We start from the raw sequence: 20417 nt of genomic DNA on the forward strand, positions 1-20417 counted from the left end.
AGCATGTGCATTGCTAAACTAAAGTAACAAATGAAAGGTTTAAAATGAGATTCTTATGAACTTAAAAGCCATATTTCCATTTTCTGTTGAGAGGGATTCATCTGTGTTAGGAGTGAATTCTACATTTTATGTAAGTTGTCACAATTCTTATACCAGTTTTGGGTTTTCTCATGTGACTGATTTCATAATTTCATTCATCCTTTTAACTGCTCTTTTGCCTTTTCAATATAAGTGTTTAAATATGATGTGTGTATTCCATTCATTGATTTAAAGATGCTATTTACTAGATCCAATAATAATAGATTTCCCCCCACCTTGCAGGCACTTTCATACCCTTAAAAATCTATATGGCAAGCAAATAATTGTGAATCTTCTTGGCTCAAAAGAAGGGGAGCATATGCTCAGCAAAGCCTTTCAGGTGAAATATGATCTAGACCTATTTTGTAAAGGAAAATCTTGTCTCATAAATGGCAAATAATTATCTCAGTTTCAGTATATAAGTAATTTCATTAATGTTGTGTTATTTGACTTTTAATACAAAGAATGTGATTTTGTAAATCAAAAGCTGATTAAGGACCACTTCAAATGTAATTTTCTTCAAGCATAGCTCTGTCTAGAAATTAATATATTACAAATATTGCAATAACAGAATAGATGTTAAAACCAATTGGCAGTATCACATTTTTTGCTACTACCAAAATCTTGTTCCATGACATCTATATCCCATTTGTTGCTAATATATTTGTTTCTCCTTTCTTCCACCAACTTCCTCAGAGCCATTTGAAAGCTTCTGAACATGCTGATGACATCAAAATGGTGAACTTTGACTATCATCAAATGGTCAAGGGTGGAAAGGCAGAAAAACTACATAGCGTTCTTAAACCACAGATCCAGAAATTCTTAGAGTGTGGATTTTTTTACTTCGATGGAAACGAAGTTCAAAGGTTTGGATACTTGTCTTCTGTTACCAGATACAGCTGGTTTAGCACTTTTGGAAATGAAAGAAGAGTCAGAAAAGGGGAACTACTTTTTTTAATAAAAAAAGTTGAGACTACTTATTTATGAGGAAAATGACTGAACATGCTGCAGCTGTAACACATATCCACAATGAAAATTCTGTCTTCCTTCACTTGTTTGCTTTAATCAGTTTGGTGTGGCACCTGCACCAAATTTAACCAGGGTTTGAAGAAAGTTCTGATTAATACGTGGTTAATCTTAGTGCAGTAATGTTAAACCGGTGTTAAAACCAAATAAAGGAGCTATTCATATGGGGGGGGGTGTGCATGTGATCACCCTAGCCTTAAAACCAAAGTGCTGAGCTTTAGGAATGGTCTGATACATTTTCATAAAGCCATAGCTTCAAGCTACCAAGCCAGAATTATTTTGTATTTATTTTGAATTTCCATAGAGCCAGTTAAAAGGGGGTAGTGGAAATTAGAGTCTTTTGGCACTGTACTGTTTCTAAAATGCATTGATTGCAGTGGGGGACGTGGAGTGAAATCTGACAGTGTGTTTTTTGGCCTTTAAGTTGAGTTCTTATGAAGTCATTTAATCATTGTTGTTTTTTCAAAATACCATTCCTTTTAAAAAAAAGTAGAACATTATTCAAAATTATTCATTTATTAAAATAAATGAATACATCTGAATGTGCTATGGTATGGCTTTTTTATTTTTTTAACTCCAAAAACCTAGTGGGTAAAATAGAGGGTAAAGCTTGTGTTGATAGGTATTTGGCTAATGATCATACTTCTGTTTAGTACCTTGGTTAAAGTTTTGTTTAAAGTTTTGTGTGTTGTGTGCAATTTTAAAATTGTGTGTTTGTTGTATACTTGGCACAGAACTCAAAGTGGTACTATAAGAACAAACTGCTTGGATTGTCTGGATAGAACAAATTCTGTGCAGGCATTTGTTGGCTTAGAGGTAAGAATATAAAGGTATTATATTTTAGAAGTGTTTTAATGTTGACATTTGAAAAGTTCACATACTGTTCAGGTGTTGCTTGACCTGTGTTACTCTCACACTATGGGACTTCTTCTTCCTCTTCTCTTCCTGCTTGTCCTCAAAATCTGCTTCAGAAGGTCCCCCAACCCTCTGCAACAGATTTTGAGAGTACACAAGGGGCTGCTGGCAAGAGTAGGGGAATTTTTTATTGCACAAGAGGAAGTTGGTTGCACAAGCAGAACAGCAGTGTTGGATACAATCATAATTATTTCTTATATTATTCTGTAAAGTGCCTTGTCCACTGATAGCTTTATATCAATTTAAACTGTATAATCTATAGTTTCTTAACCAGAAAACCAAAGGGAAAACCAAACCAATTGAAAGCTTTCAAAAATATAATGTTTTAATACAGATTTGTATTTACCTTTGGTTTTGCCTTCCACATTTTTGCAGATGCTGTCAAAACAACTAGAAGTTTTAGGTTTAGCTGAAAAACCTCAATTGGTTACTCGATTCCAGGAAGTTTTTCGTTCCATGTGGTCTGTTAATGGTGACTCAGTCAGTAAAATATATGCTGGAACTGGAGCTCTTGAAGGAAAAGCGAAGGTAAGTAATGTTTTTAGTAGTAAAATTTGAATATTGTAATTCTCAAGGGCAAAATAGTGTTCTTGTATACAACTGTTATTTTCCAATCTTTTAAGTGTCTGGGTATGAGTTTTCCATTATTTCTCACTGTTTTCTACTGAATGTTGAAGCGGGCTCTGTTTTTATCTACTAGTCTTGAATCTGCATGTTTCAACTAAAAACTTCACTCACTTCATTCCCTGCAGTACTTTATTTAACTTTACTCATTTATCCAAAGTTCATCTAAAATGTCTGAGCCAAAAATCAAGGTTTATTCCTAGGTTTTGTAGATGAAGCTATTACCTTGCACCCCACAGTAACTTATTAGTCCTGATATTATTTTTTTAGAGTTATTTCATTCAAGTTCAAATGCCAAAAAATCTCCTGCTGATACAAAAAGCAATAGTGATGCTGACACAGGCACCAGTAGCTGGTAGTTGCCAATACTCAAACCTAGAGTTCCATGCAAGTTGCCTTTAGTTGGGTAGCATGTGTATTAGGGCTGGGTGATATATCGATATATTATCCAAAACCGGTTTGAAGTCTGTATTGTGATATCAGTTCCATAATTTTTTACCTGGCAATACATTGTGAATCATGATGTGTGTGTGCACGTGTGCTATGCTAAAATCACGATGTGGGGAAAACCGTGAAGCCAGCCAATTCTTCTTTCAATTCCTTCAGCCCCTGTTAACTCAGCCAGCTCGGCTCTCCCCTGCCTCATTCAGGAGGCAGCAAATCACAAGAGCAGGCACCGGCGAACATCGCAATGCAGGAAAACCCTTGAAGCCAGCCAATGCCTCTACAGAGCTCCATTCTTATTTCAGACATTGTGATATATTGCTATATCACCATGTTTAGCTGGTGATATATCACAAGATTGAAAACCAGATATCACCAAGCCCTACTGTTCGCTTTTACATAGTTCCATCCTTATATCAATATATTGTGATATTTAGCTGGTGACATATCACAATGTTGAAAACTAGATATCACCCAGCCCTAGGTTGTGTGTTATATCACACAACAGAATTTGATACAGTATTCTTAGCTACGGTTTTCTATGTATTTTGCTTGTGGCCTTGAAGAATTGTATCTTTCCCGGGCACAAGTGTTAAACAGCAGGTTTTACAATATTTTCATTGCCGGTTTTTGTCTGTTAGTACTTTGCATGTGGGAATGGTGGTTTCTTATGGGTTGTATCCAACTAACTCATTGTGTCCATAGACTGAATCTGCAAGTGCAGCAGAGCTTCCCTTCCCTCTCCTCTCCATGCACTTCCCAGAACTGTTTTGGTTCCCGCCCCCCAACTATCCGGAGCAGATTTGGGAGCGGTGCAAGAGTAAGAGTGGGAAAGGAAGTTCCACTGCACACACAGAACTTGTTACGTGCATGCAGTGATTCAACTGGGTGAAACCTCTGCAGTTTAATCTTAATTGTATTCACCTTTTCAAACTACAACTAACTTGAAATGTGTGTTTAACAGTGATTATTTCAAATTTTAAGTGCTATGTTACTATTTAACATCTTAACTAACTTTTCTTTTGCTTTCCTTTTGGTTCATTTCAATTATTTACCTGATATGTAATTGGTGAGTGTAATTCCCGAATACTGCTAAATGTTGAACATTGTAAGTGTTTAAATATGTATCGCGACCCAAATTATTGAAGGTACAAAATGCTAAAGATTTGGTTTTAATGACTAGATTCTCCTATACTGAACCTAATGACATTTTAAAATAGAGTTAATTGGTTATTATATGTGTGGGTTTTCTTTTAAAAATGCTGCCTGTGAACTAAAGAACTAGTTCAAGCAGGATTAAGGGCTTGTCATGCTCAGTAGAGTATTTGACATTGAACATATCCCCATGCCATATCACAAACTGGTTTTGAATTTTCCTTTCAGTGGCAAAAGTCCTTTGGCATGACGGACTGTTTGAAAAACCAAAGCCCAAATCCCCTTCATTGCAGGCAGCAGTCCTCATGAGCTGGAAGTCTTCAGTTTCAAAATATACATGCAGCACTTGTAACATATAAATCAGCAGCAAAATAGACAGCAGCCAAAAGTAGATTTTTGAGCATACAGCATAGCTAGCCTGATTTCTAAAACGTAATGATTGGGTAGATAGAAATGCAATTTCAATTTATTCCGCTGGTATATTTTTATTTTGTGCATATAGATATGTACCAGTACACATGCATATAATATGCATATTATCATAGCATATGGATTTGTGTATAGTATTTCCATACACATTCATGTGTCAATAAAGCTCTGTATATTGCCACTCAATATGTGCTTTGATTGTTACTCATTCCATAGCAGAAGTGACAATTCCTGTAAAAATATAGCATTTAAAAGGACTGGATATTTTTAAACCACATTTATAAAATATATTTGCATGCAATATATACATACCTTGTGTGTGTCCAATGCTTGTACACACCTCACTATTTTGGGTAAAGGCAAAGTATTGCATGGCTGCTCTGTGTGACTTCTGTCCGCCTCCCATTCTCTGCAAAATTCCTTGGGTTGTGTTTATATTCTCATCCTGCAAAAAAAAATTTATATTGCAGCATAAACAGAAATGAAATTGGTTTAATACCAGCTTGTTATTAGTAGATTACAGCCTAAAACTGTATGCTATTTGCCAGTGTTCTGTAAGTAACTTGATAAAATATTTATACATATTCTTCCTAACAGGCTGGAAAGCTGAAGGATGGTGCACGTTCAGTGACCAGAACAATTCAAAATAATTTTTTTGATAGCTCAAAGCAGGAAGCTATTGATGTTTTGTTGTTGGGAAATACCCTAAATAGTGATTTAGCAGACAAAGCACGGGCTCTCTTAACCACCGGCAGTTTACGTGGTATGTGTTTCTAGGTTCTTAATTTATATGGCAACAATTACTACTAACAAAGCTGTGGTTGGATCCAAAGCTGCCCTTCTGCACTTGCAGAGTTGTTTTACACCTTGTGCTGCTGTATTGTGTAAGAAAACTGCACCTAAATGCAGACTTTCTTCCCTTTGTGCAGGCTCTTGCAGAAGGGTGAGAACTGCTTTAGAGCCTCCTTGTTCCATCACTGCACAATTTATTCCGCTAGCACTTGTGGGCCATCACTAGCATCCATTTTCTTTCTTCTTGCAGTTTTTGGATCCATCCTGATACATTCTGTGTTCAAGTAAAACTATTATTAATGTCATCTTAATAGCAATCTGTTTATAAATAGTCTGCTCTTTTTAAACTAACAATTTTGGATTACTACTATTGAAGAATCTAGTAGGATAAAGGAATGAATACTTTCCTAATCAGATTTATTAGATAATATGCATTACTTTATGCATTCATTGTTAAATATCTTAAGAACATGTATAACAATAAATGCTTATACTTTAAGGTTTGAGCATCTAGATAATCTGTTTTGGGAGTCTCAATGGTACTTGCAAAGCTCGGTAAACAAAATTTTGCAGTTCTTTTCAGGGGCATGTGGCATTACAAAGTCATTGTGAAGTAATGGAATAATACATGAGAAGCTAAAGTTAGGAACTGCTTCATAGTGTCTAGATGTCTAAGAGTGAGTCGTGTTTTTCCGCAGCAACATGATCTAACTGTTCAAAGTTGACACATAAAAGGGTGCCTAAAGTGTCCTGGAAACTTAAAACTGATGCTTGGTTAACATATAACACCTCAACTAATTTCTTTTCTTTTCTCCAAATGCATCCATAGTTTCAGAGCAATCATTGCAATCAGGTATAGTATAGCACCCATTTGGGATGAAGTGTTACCATGTTAACTTTCTCTATTTTTTCCTTATTCTGAAATACATGCATGCAGGAGAATCTCTTTTATGTATTTGGTTGGCAGTGAGATGCGCTACAAGCCACTTCAAATGAAAAGTGGCAAGCCACTTCTTCATCTTATGCACTCATAGAGTGGTTTGCTGAGAGGTCAGACCCCTCTGCAAGCCTTGAGGAGGAAGAAAGAGAATAGGGTCCTCCTTCTGTTTTCATATGGTCCTGCACAGTGCTTTTTTCGGGGGGGGGGGGGATGCAGGAGTATGCCTACCCCTAAACATGGGTGCAGATTCCACCTGAGTTAAATCATTGGGTGGTCTAGCTCCGTATCGTCTTTACTAATTAGCAGTGGCATCTTAGATATTTGGACAGGCGTATTTCCCAGCTCTACATGCAGATGCTGAGGCTTGAACTGGGGACCTTTCACAACACAGAAAATAGCTTTGAAATATTAGGTTGCAAGGCATTGAGAAATGGTTGCTTGCAAGTGAAAACAAGTACCTTGCATGTTCTTTTGTATGTTGCTTTCCAACACGGATCCAAAGATTCTGATTGGAGGGCATGGGAGGTGGGTGAAGTACACACTTGACCAGGTGTGGTTTGTCAGCACAGGCATGAACAGTAGGAATGTTGGCCTGGGTTGGGAACTGTATGAGTGACAGGTCCCACTACTTTAAAAATAGAGTGGAAGTGGCATTGGAATGTCTTTGCTTTCTGCCTAGCCATGTATTCTAGTTTCTGCCAAGGTGCCTTGTAACCTACCTCCCATACTGATGCAGAAGTTGTGTTCAGAATTCTTTTGAAAAAAACTTTTGGAGTTTCCTGAGCTGAAAGTTCATCTGAGGGTGTGAGCCAGGACACCATTCCTAACTGGAGATGCTAGAGATTGAAACAGGGACCTTTTGCATGCAAAGCATATGCCTATCATAAAACTATGGTCCTTCCCCATACATCTTCCCTGCCAGCATGTCTGAAATCAATAAAGATGAGAGGCATGCTCTGCAGATGCTTTGGGCACATTATTCCCCGCACCCCCTTGAGAGGAATGGAGGCAGCACAGATTGATGTCTAGAAGTTTGCTTCTTTACATTACAGTATTTTTAGACCACCAGGCACCATGATCTAATGTAATGGAAGGGGGGGGGCTAACCTGTGGTGTTCTAGATATTGTTGGACTAAAAGTCCCATCAGCCCTAACCGCTGGCAATTCCAGCTTGATCTGATGGGAGTTAGAGTCTCAACATCATCTGGAGTGCCACATCACCTGCAGGTTAGACCATAAAACTTAAAAAAAAGATTGAAAAACTTACTCTCAGTATTACACAGATACTTAACAAATCATAGGCTGGCTTTGAATGTCTGTTTTGAGTAACTGGTTTTAACTTTCCATTGATAATTTTATTGCTTTATTCATTTTGTAAACCACTTTGAGTTTTTTTCTTGCAATCAGTGGTACATAGATTTGATGAAATAAATAAAAAATACATTATTGTGGGTATGAATTTTTGAAAAGTAACTTCCGTGGTGTGTCTTTAACCCATGAAAAAACGGAGTTGCCAGTATTCAAAAGATTCCTTGAGCTATTGCACTCAGGCATATAGTTGGTCTTTCTAGCTTTCTCATAGGGCCACAAGATCACTAGTAAATCTTAAAACTGAACAAGTTGGCATAATATTTGAAACTCTGAAATGCCCTATTTTTCCATTACAACTTGAGTGCTGTTGACCAAGACAACATTTCAAAGAAAAAATTGTAGGGGGGGAATTTCCCTTAGGCAAATGAATTTCAAATAGTATAAACTATGCCCAATTGACTGAAATACACTTATGCATATTCATCCTACTAATAGAATAACTATATTGTACAGCCAAAGGGCATGAACAACAGAAAGTGGTGTGCTGTTTTTTAAAGAAACATAATTGCAAAATTTTCAAATGCCTTAAAAGGGATTTGGTTATTGCATATTCTGCTAACTTGTGTTTACTAAAATACACCATAGTAGTTTTACATGCTATATTAAAAATACTGCCTTATCCCTAAAACATTGTCAATTTTAATAGCTGAAGTCTCTCTGAGAAGCAGTTCAGTGTAAGAACTTATTGACAATATCCTCTTTGCCTATATGCTAGCTTTATTTCTATGAACATTCTTGTTAATATTAAAGCACTGAAATGACTTGATGTGTTTTTCTGTATTAGAGAAGGTATAAACTTATAGACATAGTAGAAAACCCAAAGATCCAGCTTACTGCATTCAGAGTTAACTACCTAGCTTATGTTCATGCTGCTTCTATTGGTATTTTTTCCTGATTTGCTTTAGCTTCTTGATTTATGAAGTTTGGCTTTATTCTGGTTTATGGGCTGCAGATGGAGAAAACATTTGGGGTTTGATCCAGAGAAAAGCCTGCGCAAGGGACTAGGAAGCTGTCACTCCTAGAGGGAGTCTGCTGAATGGTGTGGGTTGCGGTGAAGGGGAATGAGGGGAAAGGGGCAGAATATCTGAATATCAGGCAGAATATCCACGCATGAAAACTCCTTCCCATTTAGCAAGCACTCTTGGGAGCACCTTCGCAGGGGGTTGGAAAGACTATTGGGATGAGGAGGGGAAAGGAAAGCCATATTTTACCAGCCTAGCTATGCATGCATTCCTTTGGATTCAACCAATAGTAGTTTCTACCAATGTAACTTGAACGGATTAATCTAGAGAGAGTAGCTGTTTGATCATTTTTAAGCTAAAAGAGCCCTGCTGCCACCTGTTTCCTCATCAGTGTTCTACAGTTTGTTAGAAGACTTGGTTCATACAATATATACTTGAAGTAAACCCTTAAGAGTTCAAAAACAAGTTAAGGCACAATTTGCACCTCAAGAAAGTGGGAGGAGAACTGTCCCAATAACATTGCTTTGATAAATGATGAAGTGCATGTTTGAAGCACAGTACATGTGCAAGCAATTTTAACCTAAAATAATTACAGTTGGATTAATAGGCTGTTTAATTACATACAATGGATAACTTAATTTGAAAACTTACTGTTAAAATAAATTTACTCCATTTGATCCCATCTATTCAAAGAATAATTCAGACATGGAGCAAAGCATGTTGGGAATTGATTATTGTTAGACAGAACTAACTGAAATATAAAAAGGATTCCAATTTTAAATGTTTTGGAGAACATATTATTTATTAAATTTAGATACTGCCCTTCATCTGAAGATCGCAGAACAATTTACAGCAAAAAATTACAATATATATATATACACAAAATACACAAAACTTAATATTGGATAATCAGGAGAACTATCATTTAAAAACAAATGGAACTATATCAACTGAGCAGTGCATGTCTTTTCAATAAATTGTTATCTTGACTTTTTAAAATGTAAAGCTTACAATCTTATCTGTCACTTGCTGACTTCTGTGTAAGGAAATCAGTCTTAATATTCTTTTTGTAGCATCAGCAAAAATACTGAAGAGCATGTGTGAGAATTTTTATAAGTATTCAAAGCCCAAAAAAATTCGCATTTGTGTTGGAACATGGAACGTCAATGGCGGAAAGCAATTTCGAAGCATTGCCTTTAGAAACCAGACTCTCACTGACTGGCTTTTAGATGCACCAAAGGTAGCTGGCATCAGTGAATTCCAAGGTGAGAGTCCTTACCATGTTAAACAGTTTTGGTTGGATTTTTAGCCATTCTGATTTTTGTCCTTCCGAAATAATTACCTAAACCTCATATGTTAATTCAGATCGACGGAGTAAGCCGATTGACATCTTTGCTATAGGATTTGAGGAAATGGTAGAGCTAAATGCAGGAAACATTGTGAGTGCCAGGTAAGTGTCACTGTTATGGAAACCACAGAAGCAAATTAATCAGATTTTGTCAAACTTTCAAAATTTGTGTGAAAGCTTACTGCAATACTAAACACTTCAAAACCTAATCAACAAAACTTGAACACAGGATGTGTCTGGGTGTCTAGCAAGGCTTTAATCTTTTTTGCTCCTGGTAGCCCATATGCAACATATCACAAGCTAGTTTTTAAACTGCCAATAGCATCACAGAACAGTTCGCAGTATGGCAAGTGGGGATGGGGCCTGAGGAGGGGGAGAGACACAAAACTATTAAGAAAAGCAATGTTGAACTTAGCATTATGAATGCTTTCTTATGAATTGCAGCCCTACATTGGTTTGTGCTGGCTCCAAAGTAGTAAGTCAAATGAGAAAAGGTTATTTTGTGAACAAGGCTTCAACTATGCAGCCCTCCTTTTTAAAAGTATTTTTAAAATGCCGCTATATATTTATTCCTACTGTACTATAAGGCTGCAGAGGCATGAGTGAGCATTTTCCAGTGCAAAGCTTGTACTCTGATAGATTTAGAATCATAGAGTCCCGTCCCCCTGCAATGCAGTGTGGGCTCGAACCCACAACCCTGCTCTACCAACTGAATCTCATGCTCTACCAACTGAGCTATCCAAGGAATTGGTGTTACAATTTGATTCTAGCTTGAGTGTGGGAGGTTTCCATGTGTGTTCCTGTTCCTTCTATTGCTCAGCAGGAAATGAGAACAGCATTTAAAAAAAATAAATTCTTCAAGTCTTCCCCTCTGCTGAATCTCAGTTTCATTTCCAATTTGGATAAAATGTTCTTGCAAGTTGCCCTTGCTATATAGTTTTTATTTTTATTTTTTTTGTTTTAACATTATCCGGTACTCATTGTAGCACACACACAAGAGCAGTCTCTTTGTTCTCTTTGGCAAAGTTTGTGAGCACTTGCATGCTGTAAAAACTTTTCTTTTTCCCACACTGGCAGTACAACAAATCAAAAATTATGGGCTGCTGAATTGCAAAAGACCATCTCCAGGGACTGCAAATATGTTCTGCTGGCTTCAGAACAGTTGGTGGGTGTTTGCCTTTTTGTATTCATCAGACCTCAACATGCACCATTTATCAGGTCAGTAAATTGACATGCTGAAACATAGTTCAGGTCATTTAAAGTGAAACAAGTAATGTTAACCTAAAACCTTGTAGAACTGCTGCCAGTCCCTGCAGACAGTACTAGGCTAGATGGGCCAACCGTCTGTCTTAGGAACATAAGAAACTATATTTTCTTTAAAATATAAAGCGGTATAGACATTAATAGTAGTAGTAGTAGTAGTAGTAGTAGTAGTAGTAGTAGTAGTAATTAATAATAGTCAAAAGCAAATGTTTCTTTGAGAATGGATTTGTTCATGTTTAATATCTGCTTTTAAAATAACAGAAGTCATTTGCTAGTGGCAGGAGCACTGTCTTGTTTGACTATAATCTGAAAACCCTAATAAACAATGGTTGGTGTTACAGATAGAGACATGCCCTTTGCTATTCTGGTTCCATTGCAAAAGATCCTGGCAGGAATTAATTGAAGCATATGGGTTTGAAGCTGAAGTAGGAACCTGGTTAATCTTTGCAGTTGCAGAAGTCTAAACTTGCCAGATTGCCATGGTAAATTGGCAGAAGGCTTCAGTGCCAGTATCCCTTGATAGTACATTGCACGACTGTTGAATTATGCTCATTTGTTTCCATGCCAGTTCACCAACTTCCTGTCTGAAAAATAAGAATTATGCATAAGTGATTTGGCAGGAGAACTTCTGAAAAATGGGTAATAATTTGCTTTCTTCCAGCTGCCACAAATAACAAACATAGGCACGTGCAGGCAAAGCAGCATAATTTAATCTTCAAAAATTAAATTGTTTTAAATATAATCGAAGCTGGTAGAAACTCTTGCCAAGATTTTGAAAACTCAGATGAACTTATTTTACATTTCATTCTTAGGGATGTTGCCGTTGATACTGTAAAGACTGGCATGGGAGGAGCTACTGGTAATAAGGGTGCAGTAGCAATTCGAATGCTGTTTCATACTTCCAGCCTTTGCTTTGTATGCAGTCACTTTGCTGCAGGACAGTCACAAGTCAAAGAGAGAAATGAGGATTTCATGGAAATATGTCGAAAACTGAGCTTCCCAATGGTAAGGAATAATTCAGTCTCTCATTTTAGATAGAATTGTAGAGTTGGAAGGGAGCCTATACCTAAAAACATACTTACTCCCAATATGTACCTCTATCCACTTCTTTTCCATAGTTGTATTTAATTTATTTCCATTATGTTTTACCTCTATGTTGTTACCTCTGTGAGATCAACAGTTAAGATTCATCATGTTTATGACGTTAGCACAATATACTTCATCTTTATGGAGACGGCATTATGATAGAGATAACATTTTAAATTTCCAGATGCAAGTCTATAGTATAAACTCTTCACATGCATTTGATAACTTTCTAACTCATTTTAGTGTGTAGTGTGTTTGCAGCCCATGATTGCACTCATCCTTACAACTTGATCTGGCAGTCTGAGTCATCACATAATAACTTTACTAGAGTTTAAAGAATGAACATTCTTATTAATGCTCGCCTTCATAAAAGGCACTGTGTAACAGGACTATACTGCATGTCAGTCTCTTTGAGCCTGCTTGTCTCAAAGGTTTACACTGAGGAGAAATGATGGGATTATGATGAGCTCTTAGGGGGTATTAAAACGTAAATAACAATAGCAACTATGGCTTTTTAGGTAAAGACTGACAAAATATGGATTTTATTCATTTTTACAAAGCTGTAAATACAGGTGTCATTTAATAAACTAGGGGTAGCACTTGGGTTCATAATTATATTTAGTTGGAGTTCTTTTTTTCCTTTTTCAGGGAAGAATGCTGTTTTCCCATGACTATGTATTCTGGTGTGGTGATTTCAATTACCGTATAGATCTTCCTAATGAGGAAGTAAAGGAACTAATTCGGCAACAAAATTGGGATGCTCTCATTGCAGGCGATCAACTTGTTAATCAGAAAAATGCTGGACAGGTAACATCTCAGGTTTCCTTTAGTGAGGTGTTTGTTCTGATGTAGAACCTTATATAGAACTTGACAACCTTCATTTTGGTATGCTTCCTGGCTGGAGGCAGGTTGAGCTTCCATTACCTAATTGAAATGCATTCATGCACTCAAACATCACTACCACCACTCTGCTCCGTATGTAGAGTGGCACATCTGACTGCCCTGCCATGTCTAGTTTCGTTCATAATCCTCTCACCAAGTAATCTGATGTGCATAGAACACATAGCAGATCACTGAAAAGGCTAGGTCACAACTCTTCTCTCTGACATGCTCGTTCTTTGGGGGGATTTTTTTTTTTTTTTGTAGGGAAAAACATTGTCTTGTAAGTCCCAAGCAAGTACAGCCCAGACAGTTCATTCAGAGCTAGGGCTGTGTATCCCAGAGAAGATGAGGTTTGTAGGAACTGCTTTAATTCATAGGTTGCAGTCTCCCTAGTTGCACAACATTTTGTAGCACTGTTTTGCTTCTGGATTAGTCACAATATTGGGGGTCCATGTTGTAAAAGTGGACTAGAGTGTCTTTCACCAGGAAAGCTGAGATCAATTGTAGTGGATCTATATAGCTATCATATTGGTCTGCTGTAATGTGTTCTATGTGTGTGGTCTTTTGACTAACTTGTTAGAAGCTTTAGCTGTTGGGGCCATATTATAAAGTTGCTGCAGACTTACCATATGTGTTCCTTACAAGCTGTATATCAGCTAAAGTTTTATTCAATTTCCTACAGATATTTAGAGGCTTTCTAGAGGGAAAAATAGCCTTTGCTCCTACATACAAATATGACTTATTTTCGGATGACTATGATACCAGTGAAAAATGCCGTACACCAGCCTGGACAGATCGTGTACTGTGGAGGAGAAGAAAATGGCCTTTTGACCGATCAGGTCAGATAATAATATTGAATATTAACCAGTGCAAAGTGATAAAACAACTTTTGATAGGACAGTAGTATGATTTTTAAACATTCAAGTTTTTTATTTAATACTGAAATTATTAAGTTGTTCATTTATTAGGATATGTGCTATAGTAGCTAGCCATGCACAAAATACTGATTTTCTGCAGAATTCATGGCCATTTCACCTTTTTGTACATGGATATGCTTGCCCAAATTAATGAAAGGTATATAAAGTACTTTGAATACTTGAAACGAGCTATATAAATGCCAAGTCTGAAGTACAAATTATTCACTTTTCACATATTCACTCTTCACACTTGCTGCAGCCCATGTGTAGACTTGTGTGGTCTTTCTTAAAGAAGCAAAAGCAAAGGCCCAATACATACAGATTTTCTTCTCATTTGAAGAGGTGACCTTTATTTGAGTATAAAATGAAATATAAATCTCCCCTTCCCACAGGCTTCTTCTCCCCTTTGTTTGTTTATATTCTGACCATTATAGCATATTCATATAATTTCTTATATGACTTTTGTAGCGGAAGACATGGATCTTCTTAACTCCAGTTTTCACGATGAAAGTAAACATATTTACACATGGAGTCCTGGAACTTTGTTGTATTATGGAAGGGCAGAGCTGAAAACATCTGATCATAGGTTTGAAGTTGGCCTTTTGTAATACCTTCTAATATTTTAAAAATCTATTTTTTGATGCTCCTCAGCCATTGATGTGCATCCTTTATTTATGTTTTTGCAGGCCTGTTGTTGGGTTGATTGATATAGATATATTTGAAGTTGATGCAGAGGAACGACACAAAATTTACAAGGAAGTGATTGCAGTGCAGGGACCACCTGATGGTACTATAATGGTCTCTATCAAAGGGTCTTCAACAGAAGAGAACTATTTTGATGATGGCTTGATTGATGAACTTCTTCAAAAGTTTGCAACTTATGGTGAAGTTATACTCATAAGGTTAGAGCAACTTCATTTCAAGGACATTTTTGTAGAGGACAGCTTGGGCATGCCCCATCTTCGTTGTCTCCTTCACAACAAACAGGGAAGAGAATGTTGGTCACTTGCAATGCAAGTTCCTTCTGGTGTTTGTAGCAGGCATTCAGTCCTCACCTAACCTAGTGACTGATACTCATTTTGGCCATAGCCCAACTGTGCTCCAACATGCGCTAGCAGATACCACTTTCCCTTTTTGCCTTCTCATAATGTGAATAATGTTCCATTCAGACATCCCAAGAACAGTTGTAGTCTTAGCGGGGGGTGGGGTGGGGGGATAGAAACAGCATGGTTAATGTAAGGAGGATTTGTAAGTGAACCAAAGGGGAGGCAATGGTGACTTTTTGAATAAAGGGTTACTTGACTCTGGATGGGGTTTTTTGGTGCTAGTTGGAGGGTCAGGACCTTCAAGAACAGCAAAATGTTGCCCTGATTGTATCAGGATACATGAACTTCTTAGCCCAAGACACATAGGATCATGATGCAGTTTTGTGCATGTCAGTAGGGTATGGTGAGCAGTCTGCAAATACACCCTGTATTTGCTCTTACCAATCTTTGTCTTTGAGACCACAGTAGAAACTTGGAGGCAAGGTGGATGCTCAGTGACAGGAGTATAAATGTTTGCTTTATGATTTGTCATTTTAACATTGGCTATATTTCACAGATTTGTAGAAGACAAAATGTGGGTGACATTCTTGGAAGGGAGCTCTGCTTTAAATGTTCTTAACATGAATGGCATTGAGGTAATAAGCATTTTTATGTGTCGCCTGCTAAGTTGCAGTGTTTTATGCATATTGGGATCTTTTACTTATTTCCCCCCCTCTCTCTACATATATATATATTTATAAAAGGAATTCTGTATCACCGTATCATAAAATATTATGGTGGTGTACAATGCTGAAACATAAAATATCATTAAAACAATACAAATAATCAGTAAACTGGCTAATATATATTTTTAAATAATAATAATCAGGCAACCTGAAGCAAGAGCATTTGTAGTGCTTTGTGGGGCTAGCAGAGGACAATCATTTTCTTTCCCACCCTGCTGTGTTACATAGTGCTAGAAGCCTCAAGTTCAGGACTTTCAGCTTTGAAACCCAGTGCTTTCTTTCTGTATAGCTGAAGTGGGAAAATATAGTTTGCATGGAGAAGAATGTTTGTACCTTCATGACTCCCCTCCCTCCAACAGGTCAGCCAGGCTAATTCCCTCCCAACTTTCTCCAATTTCCTTTTGTGTGTGTGTTTCCAACTGATACCTGTTTTTAATGGACACACCATGGTTCAACTGCTGTCAGCCATAGATTAAATTACTTGACTCATTGTCTGACCAACTTCCTGATCCTTTAGACCAGGCATCCCCAACCTTTGGCCTTCCAGATGTTTTGGACTACAATTCCCATCATCCCTGACCACTGGTCCTGTTAGCTAGGGATCATGGGAATTGTAGGTCAAAACATCTGGAAGGCCAAAGGTTGGGGATGCCTGCTTTAGACCATAGATTTTTTTCCCCTCATCCTGGATTGAAGTGAGAGCTGTCAACAGAGGATTGAATAACATGTTTTTTTTACATAGGTATGCTAGAGCAGCAGCATGTTATGTGTCCTCCATTAAAAAGTTGTTGTCAAGCAAGTTACATCTTCGGCAGTCAATGCAAAACTTTTCAGAAACAAGATGAGTTTATAATCTATTTTCTTAACTCTATGCCTTTTAACATTCAACACATTCTCACAGGGCTGTTCTGTTGTTAATTATTTAATGCACAAACTTAACCTGTGGATGAGTTTCAGGCTGAGCAAATTCAGCCTCCCATTATATCATGAGGAAGAATCTTACTTCTGTTTTCACTGTTAGAATTAGAATTATGACTTATATTTGTAGTTTTTTTTAAGTAGTTGCACAAACCATAATCAATAATTATATTAATTATTCTCTGATTTGTTTGAAATTCAGCTGCTTGGGAGGACAATCAATATTAATTTGAAAAACCCAGATTGGATTAAGAGCTTGGAGGAAGAGATGAGTCTGGAGAGAGTGAATATTGCCTTGCCTTCATCAACCAGTTCCACTTTGCTTTGTGAAGATGTGGAGGTTTCAGCAGACTATGATGATATGGAAGGTTTGTCGAACTCAAACTTAAATCTATACTCTAATTAGGTTTCATCCATTATGCATAATCTTACATTATAAAAGTTTGATTATTGATATTTTGTAGGAAAGTGGTAGCAGCTCTAGTAGCTTTTTTAAAAAAGCTCTACAGTATTTGCTGTATTAATTGCGGTACAACTTGACAGATTTGTAGTTCTGTTTACTTAATAATATTTTACTTTGTTTCAAGGTGATGTTGATGATTATAGTGCTGAAGTAGAAGAAATTCTTCCACAGCATCTACAGCTAGCAGGAGGTTCTGGTCTTGGAGCCTCACCTGCCTCTTCACCTCGTTCAAGCCCTTGTCAGTCGCCTACATTATCAGATGGGCCACCTCCAGCTCTTCCATCAAGACCAAGCAGAGCACCTAACAAGACTCCTGGACCACCTACATCTTCTCAAGGTATTGCCACATCTTACCAATATCCTCTCCATATGTGCATGTACTTATTTGTACATTCCATTAGATGCATGTATATGGATATTCAAATACAAAGTACCCAAGATTGTTGAAACAAAGGTCTTCAAGAACTTTGTGAGCCTGAGGGCAATAACCACCTTATTGCTATGGTAACCTGCTCTGGGAGATTATTTTTGGTTGAAATAAACAACACTAATATAATGATTTAATATTCCATATTACAGTCATACAGAGTGCGCAAACATCAATGAAATGCTTTTTAGCAATTTATATTAAATACTACAGGTATTAACAGTACTACTGAAAACAAGTTTTACATACAAGGAAGTGTGAGCTTTATACAGTACTTGCCTGCGGAGATGGTACTTGCTTTCCTGAAAGAAATAACAGGATTTGTGTGCTGAGCTTCTTTGAATAATGTAATTTGAAAAAATAGTTGTTATATAAGGGACGCGGGTGGCACTGTGGGTAAAACCTCAGTGCCTAGGACTTGCCGATCATATGGTCAGCGGTTCAAATCCCCACGGCGGGGTGAGCTCCCGTCATTCGGTCCCAGCTCCTGCCCACCTAGCAGTTCGAAAGCACCCCTAAGTGCAAGTAGATAAATAGGTACCGCTTTATAGCGGGAAGGTAACGGCGTTTCCGTGCGCTGCGCTGGTGCTGGCTCGCCAGAGCAGCTTTGTCACGCTGGCCACGTGACCCGGAAGTGTCTCCGGACAGCGCTGGCTCCCGGCCTCTTAAACGAGATGAGCACGCAACCCCAGAGTCGGGCACGACTGGCCCGTACAGGCAGGGGTACCTTTACCTTTACCTTTTAGTTGTTATATAACTAGGCATAAGAATGCTTTATTTTTTTTAATACCTCTGTATATAAATTACTATTGCCAGGTTCTCCAATAGATTTTCAACCAATTGCCCAACAAAAAGAGTCTACCCAAAGTTTGGAACCCAAACGCCTGCCTCCACCTCGCCCCGGAGCACCTCCTGCTCGCCCTGCTCCACCACAGAGACCACCTCCACCAGCAGGTAAGCTGGTAAAATGTGAAAATAATACCTGAAGAAAGTTCTTCTATTGTTGGTGGTAAATTAGCTTAAATTAAGAATACCTTTGTTGTGGCTGTGTAGAGGGTTTTGGGAGCTTTGTCTTCTGTTTGTACATAACCACAGCTTGCTGTGCCTTCTGAACTGACAAAACCATGGTTAATGGTAACTATGGTTTGTTTGAAATAACTTTATAACCCATGGTTTCAAACAAACCAGTTACCATTAACACAGCTTTGCCAGTTTGGATGACACAATAGCCTGCACTTAAGGAAAAACAGAAGCAAAAACTTCCAAACTGTTTCTTTCCTTGTCACCACACTGGAGGAAGGGAGTGGGGAGTGCATGACCCCAAGGCTCATCTACATTTGTTCTTATCATGTTAAACTATGCTTTAGCCTGCTGAATACAGCCACTACTACCCTATCTATTGATGCTTTTCTAGCTCTCTGTCTATAACTTTGAGTATGAAGGTCTCGAAGACTATATAATTACAAACAGTGCATTTATTGTTCCTGATTCTTGATTTCCTTTGTCTCATGCTTCTCTTTCAATTCATACTTTTTTATTTATTGCTGCATCTGCTTCTTACCCTTAAGGAGGTAAAAGTCCTGCCCCTGCTAGAAAAGAATTTGGAGGTAATGTTTGTGTTCAAATATGACTTAAATAGTGGGTAAAATATTTTGTGTTAATCTAGATTTCTTTGTTAACACTTTTGTTGACATCCAGTCTTAGTCATTCATATTCACAGAAGCTCCATTTAAATCATTGGACTTGAAACGGGGCTACTCTGAGTAAGAGTGAGTTGGATATCATTCTTTGTTTTTAACAAAGGCTTTATGACACAGTTTTAGTTTTAGAATGCTTTTATTTTCCTAAAAGTAGTAAAGTTACCTATGGCTTTGAAATGTTAAAGATGGTGCTAAAATCGTAGTAATATGCCTGATTAAATATGAATTGCAAATGTGAACAAACCTGTAACTGAGATTATGTGTGGAGGACAGGAGGAGGTACATTGGTTTGTTCCAAAAGCCTGGATTAAAAAAATAGTTTTTGTCTGGTGCCTAGTAACATATGGTGCCAGGTTCACATGCCTGTGGAATGTAGGGAAAGGCATACTGAAATTTAGTTCACAGTTAGGGTCCTGACAAAGAAACACAAGTTCTTAAACCTGTTTTTTTATCTTGTTTATGATTTAAATATGATCCTATCAATGAAAAATAAAATGAAAGCTCTTTAATCTTTCTAAATGTGAACTTCATGCTTGCTTATTTCCCCCTCAAATCGCAGCAATATACTGTTTGAGTTGATCACTTTATTCAGAACAAAAGCCTTGCAATTCTGTTTTTTCTTACATTTCCTTGCCCTGCTGCATGGCCGATATACTGCTTTTCTGCTTTTCTCTGATAAGGTCTTGGTGCTCCTCCCAGTCCTGGTGTAGCCAGGAGAGAAGAAGGTAATGAATTTTCCTCCTGTCAACTGTATATGCAAATATTCATGCACAGCTGTCCTGACTTTCTTGCCTGAGGGTTCCTATTTGTACTTTATAATTTTCGGTGTTAACTTATTGAGATAATAATTCAGTCATGACAAATGACGTCAAATTTGTTTGTTTTTTTTAAAGAAAGCACTAAATT

The 20417-nt window shown here is 37.5% G+C and overlaps 1 protein-coding gene and 2 long non-coding RNA genes across 22 annotated transcripts in view; 1 reads left to right on the forward strand and 2 right to left on the reverse strand.

Annotated features, from left to right (window-relative positions):
* SYNJ1 (synaptojanin 1) overlaps nucleotides 1-20417 on the forward strand; it is a 49457-nt gene that overhangs the window by 17456 nt on the left and 11584 nt on the right. For 8 of the 20 annotated variants that reach the window (XM_083611223.1, XM_083611229.1, XM_083611230.1 and 5 more), the window contains exons 8-24: nucleotides 322-418; nucleotides 775-944; nucleotides 1839-1920; nucleotides 2395-2547; nucleotides 5269-5434; nucleotides 9810-10001; nucleotides 10102-10186; nucleotides 11162-11302; nucleotides 12160-12352; nucleotides 13082-13240; nucleotides 13998-14154; nucleotides 14701-14818; nucleotides 14919-15134; nucleotides 15835-15913; nucleotides 17124-17289; nucleotides 17509-17721; nucleotides 18628-18765. In XM_083611223.1, coding sequence (XP_083467349.1) covers nucleotides 322-418; nucleotides 775-944; nucleotides 1839-1920; nucleotides 2395-2547; nucleotides 5269-5434; nucleotides 9810-10001; nucleotides 10102-10186; nucleotides 11162-11302; nucleotides 12160-12352; nucleotides 13082-13240; nucleotides 13998-14154; nucleotides 14701-14818; nucleotides 14919-15134; nucleotides 15835-15913; nucleotides 17124-17289; nucleotides 17509-17721; nucleotides 18628-18765 — 2525 coding nt within the window. Of the gene's footprint in view, nucleotides 1-321; nucleotides 419-774; nucleotides 945-1838; nucleotides 1921-2394; nucleotides 2548-5268; nucleotides 5435-6292; nucleotides 6317-9809; nucleotides 10002-10101; nucleotides 10187-11161; nucleotides 11303-12159; nucleotides 12353-13081; nucleotides 13241-13997; nucleotides 14155-14700; nucleotides 14819-14918; nucleotides 15135-15834; nucleotides 15914-17123; nucleotides 17290-17508; nucleotides 17722-18627; nucleotides 18766-19379; nucleotides 19419-20191; nucleotides 20237-20417 lie in introns of all 20 variants that reach the window. The other 12 variants (XM_083611226.1, XM_083611233.1, XM_083611227.1 and 9 more) reach the window with 3 other exon arrangements.
* The window catches only part of LOC310761469, a 34027-nt gene that overhangs the window by 150 nt on the left and 13460 nt on the right, over nucleotides 1-20417 (reverse strand). Inside the window, exon 3 of the long non-coding RNA XR_014547516.1 lies at nucleotides 4984-5116. This is a non-coding gene — a long non-coding RNA (uncharacterized lncRNA). The remainder of the gene's footprint in view (nucleotides 1-4983; nucleotides 5117-20417) is intronic.
* Nucleotides 11528-20185, reverse strand: LOC310761483. The gene is made up of 3 exons (XR_014547537.1): nucleotides 19756-20185; nucleotides 18087-18113; nucleotides 11528-11927 (listed from the first exon to the last, which is right to left on the reverse strand). It is a non-coding gene; the product is annotated as an uncharacterized lncRNA (long non-coding RNA).

The sequence above is a fragment of the Podarcis filfolensis genome, assembly GCF_964270895.1.
Source record: "Podarcis filfolensis genome assembly, chromosome: 4".
NCBI classification, from domain to species: Eukaryota; Metazoa; Chordata; class Lepidosauria; order Squamata; family Lacertidae; genus Podarcis; species Podarcis filfolensis.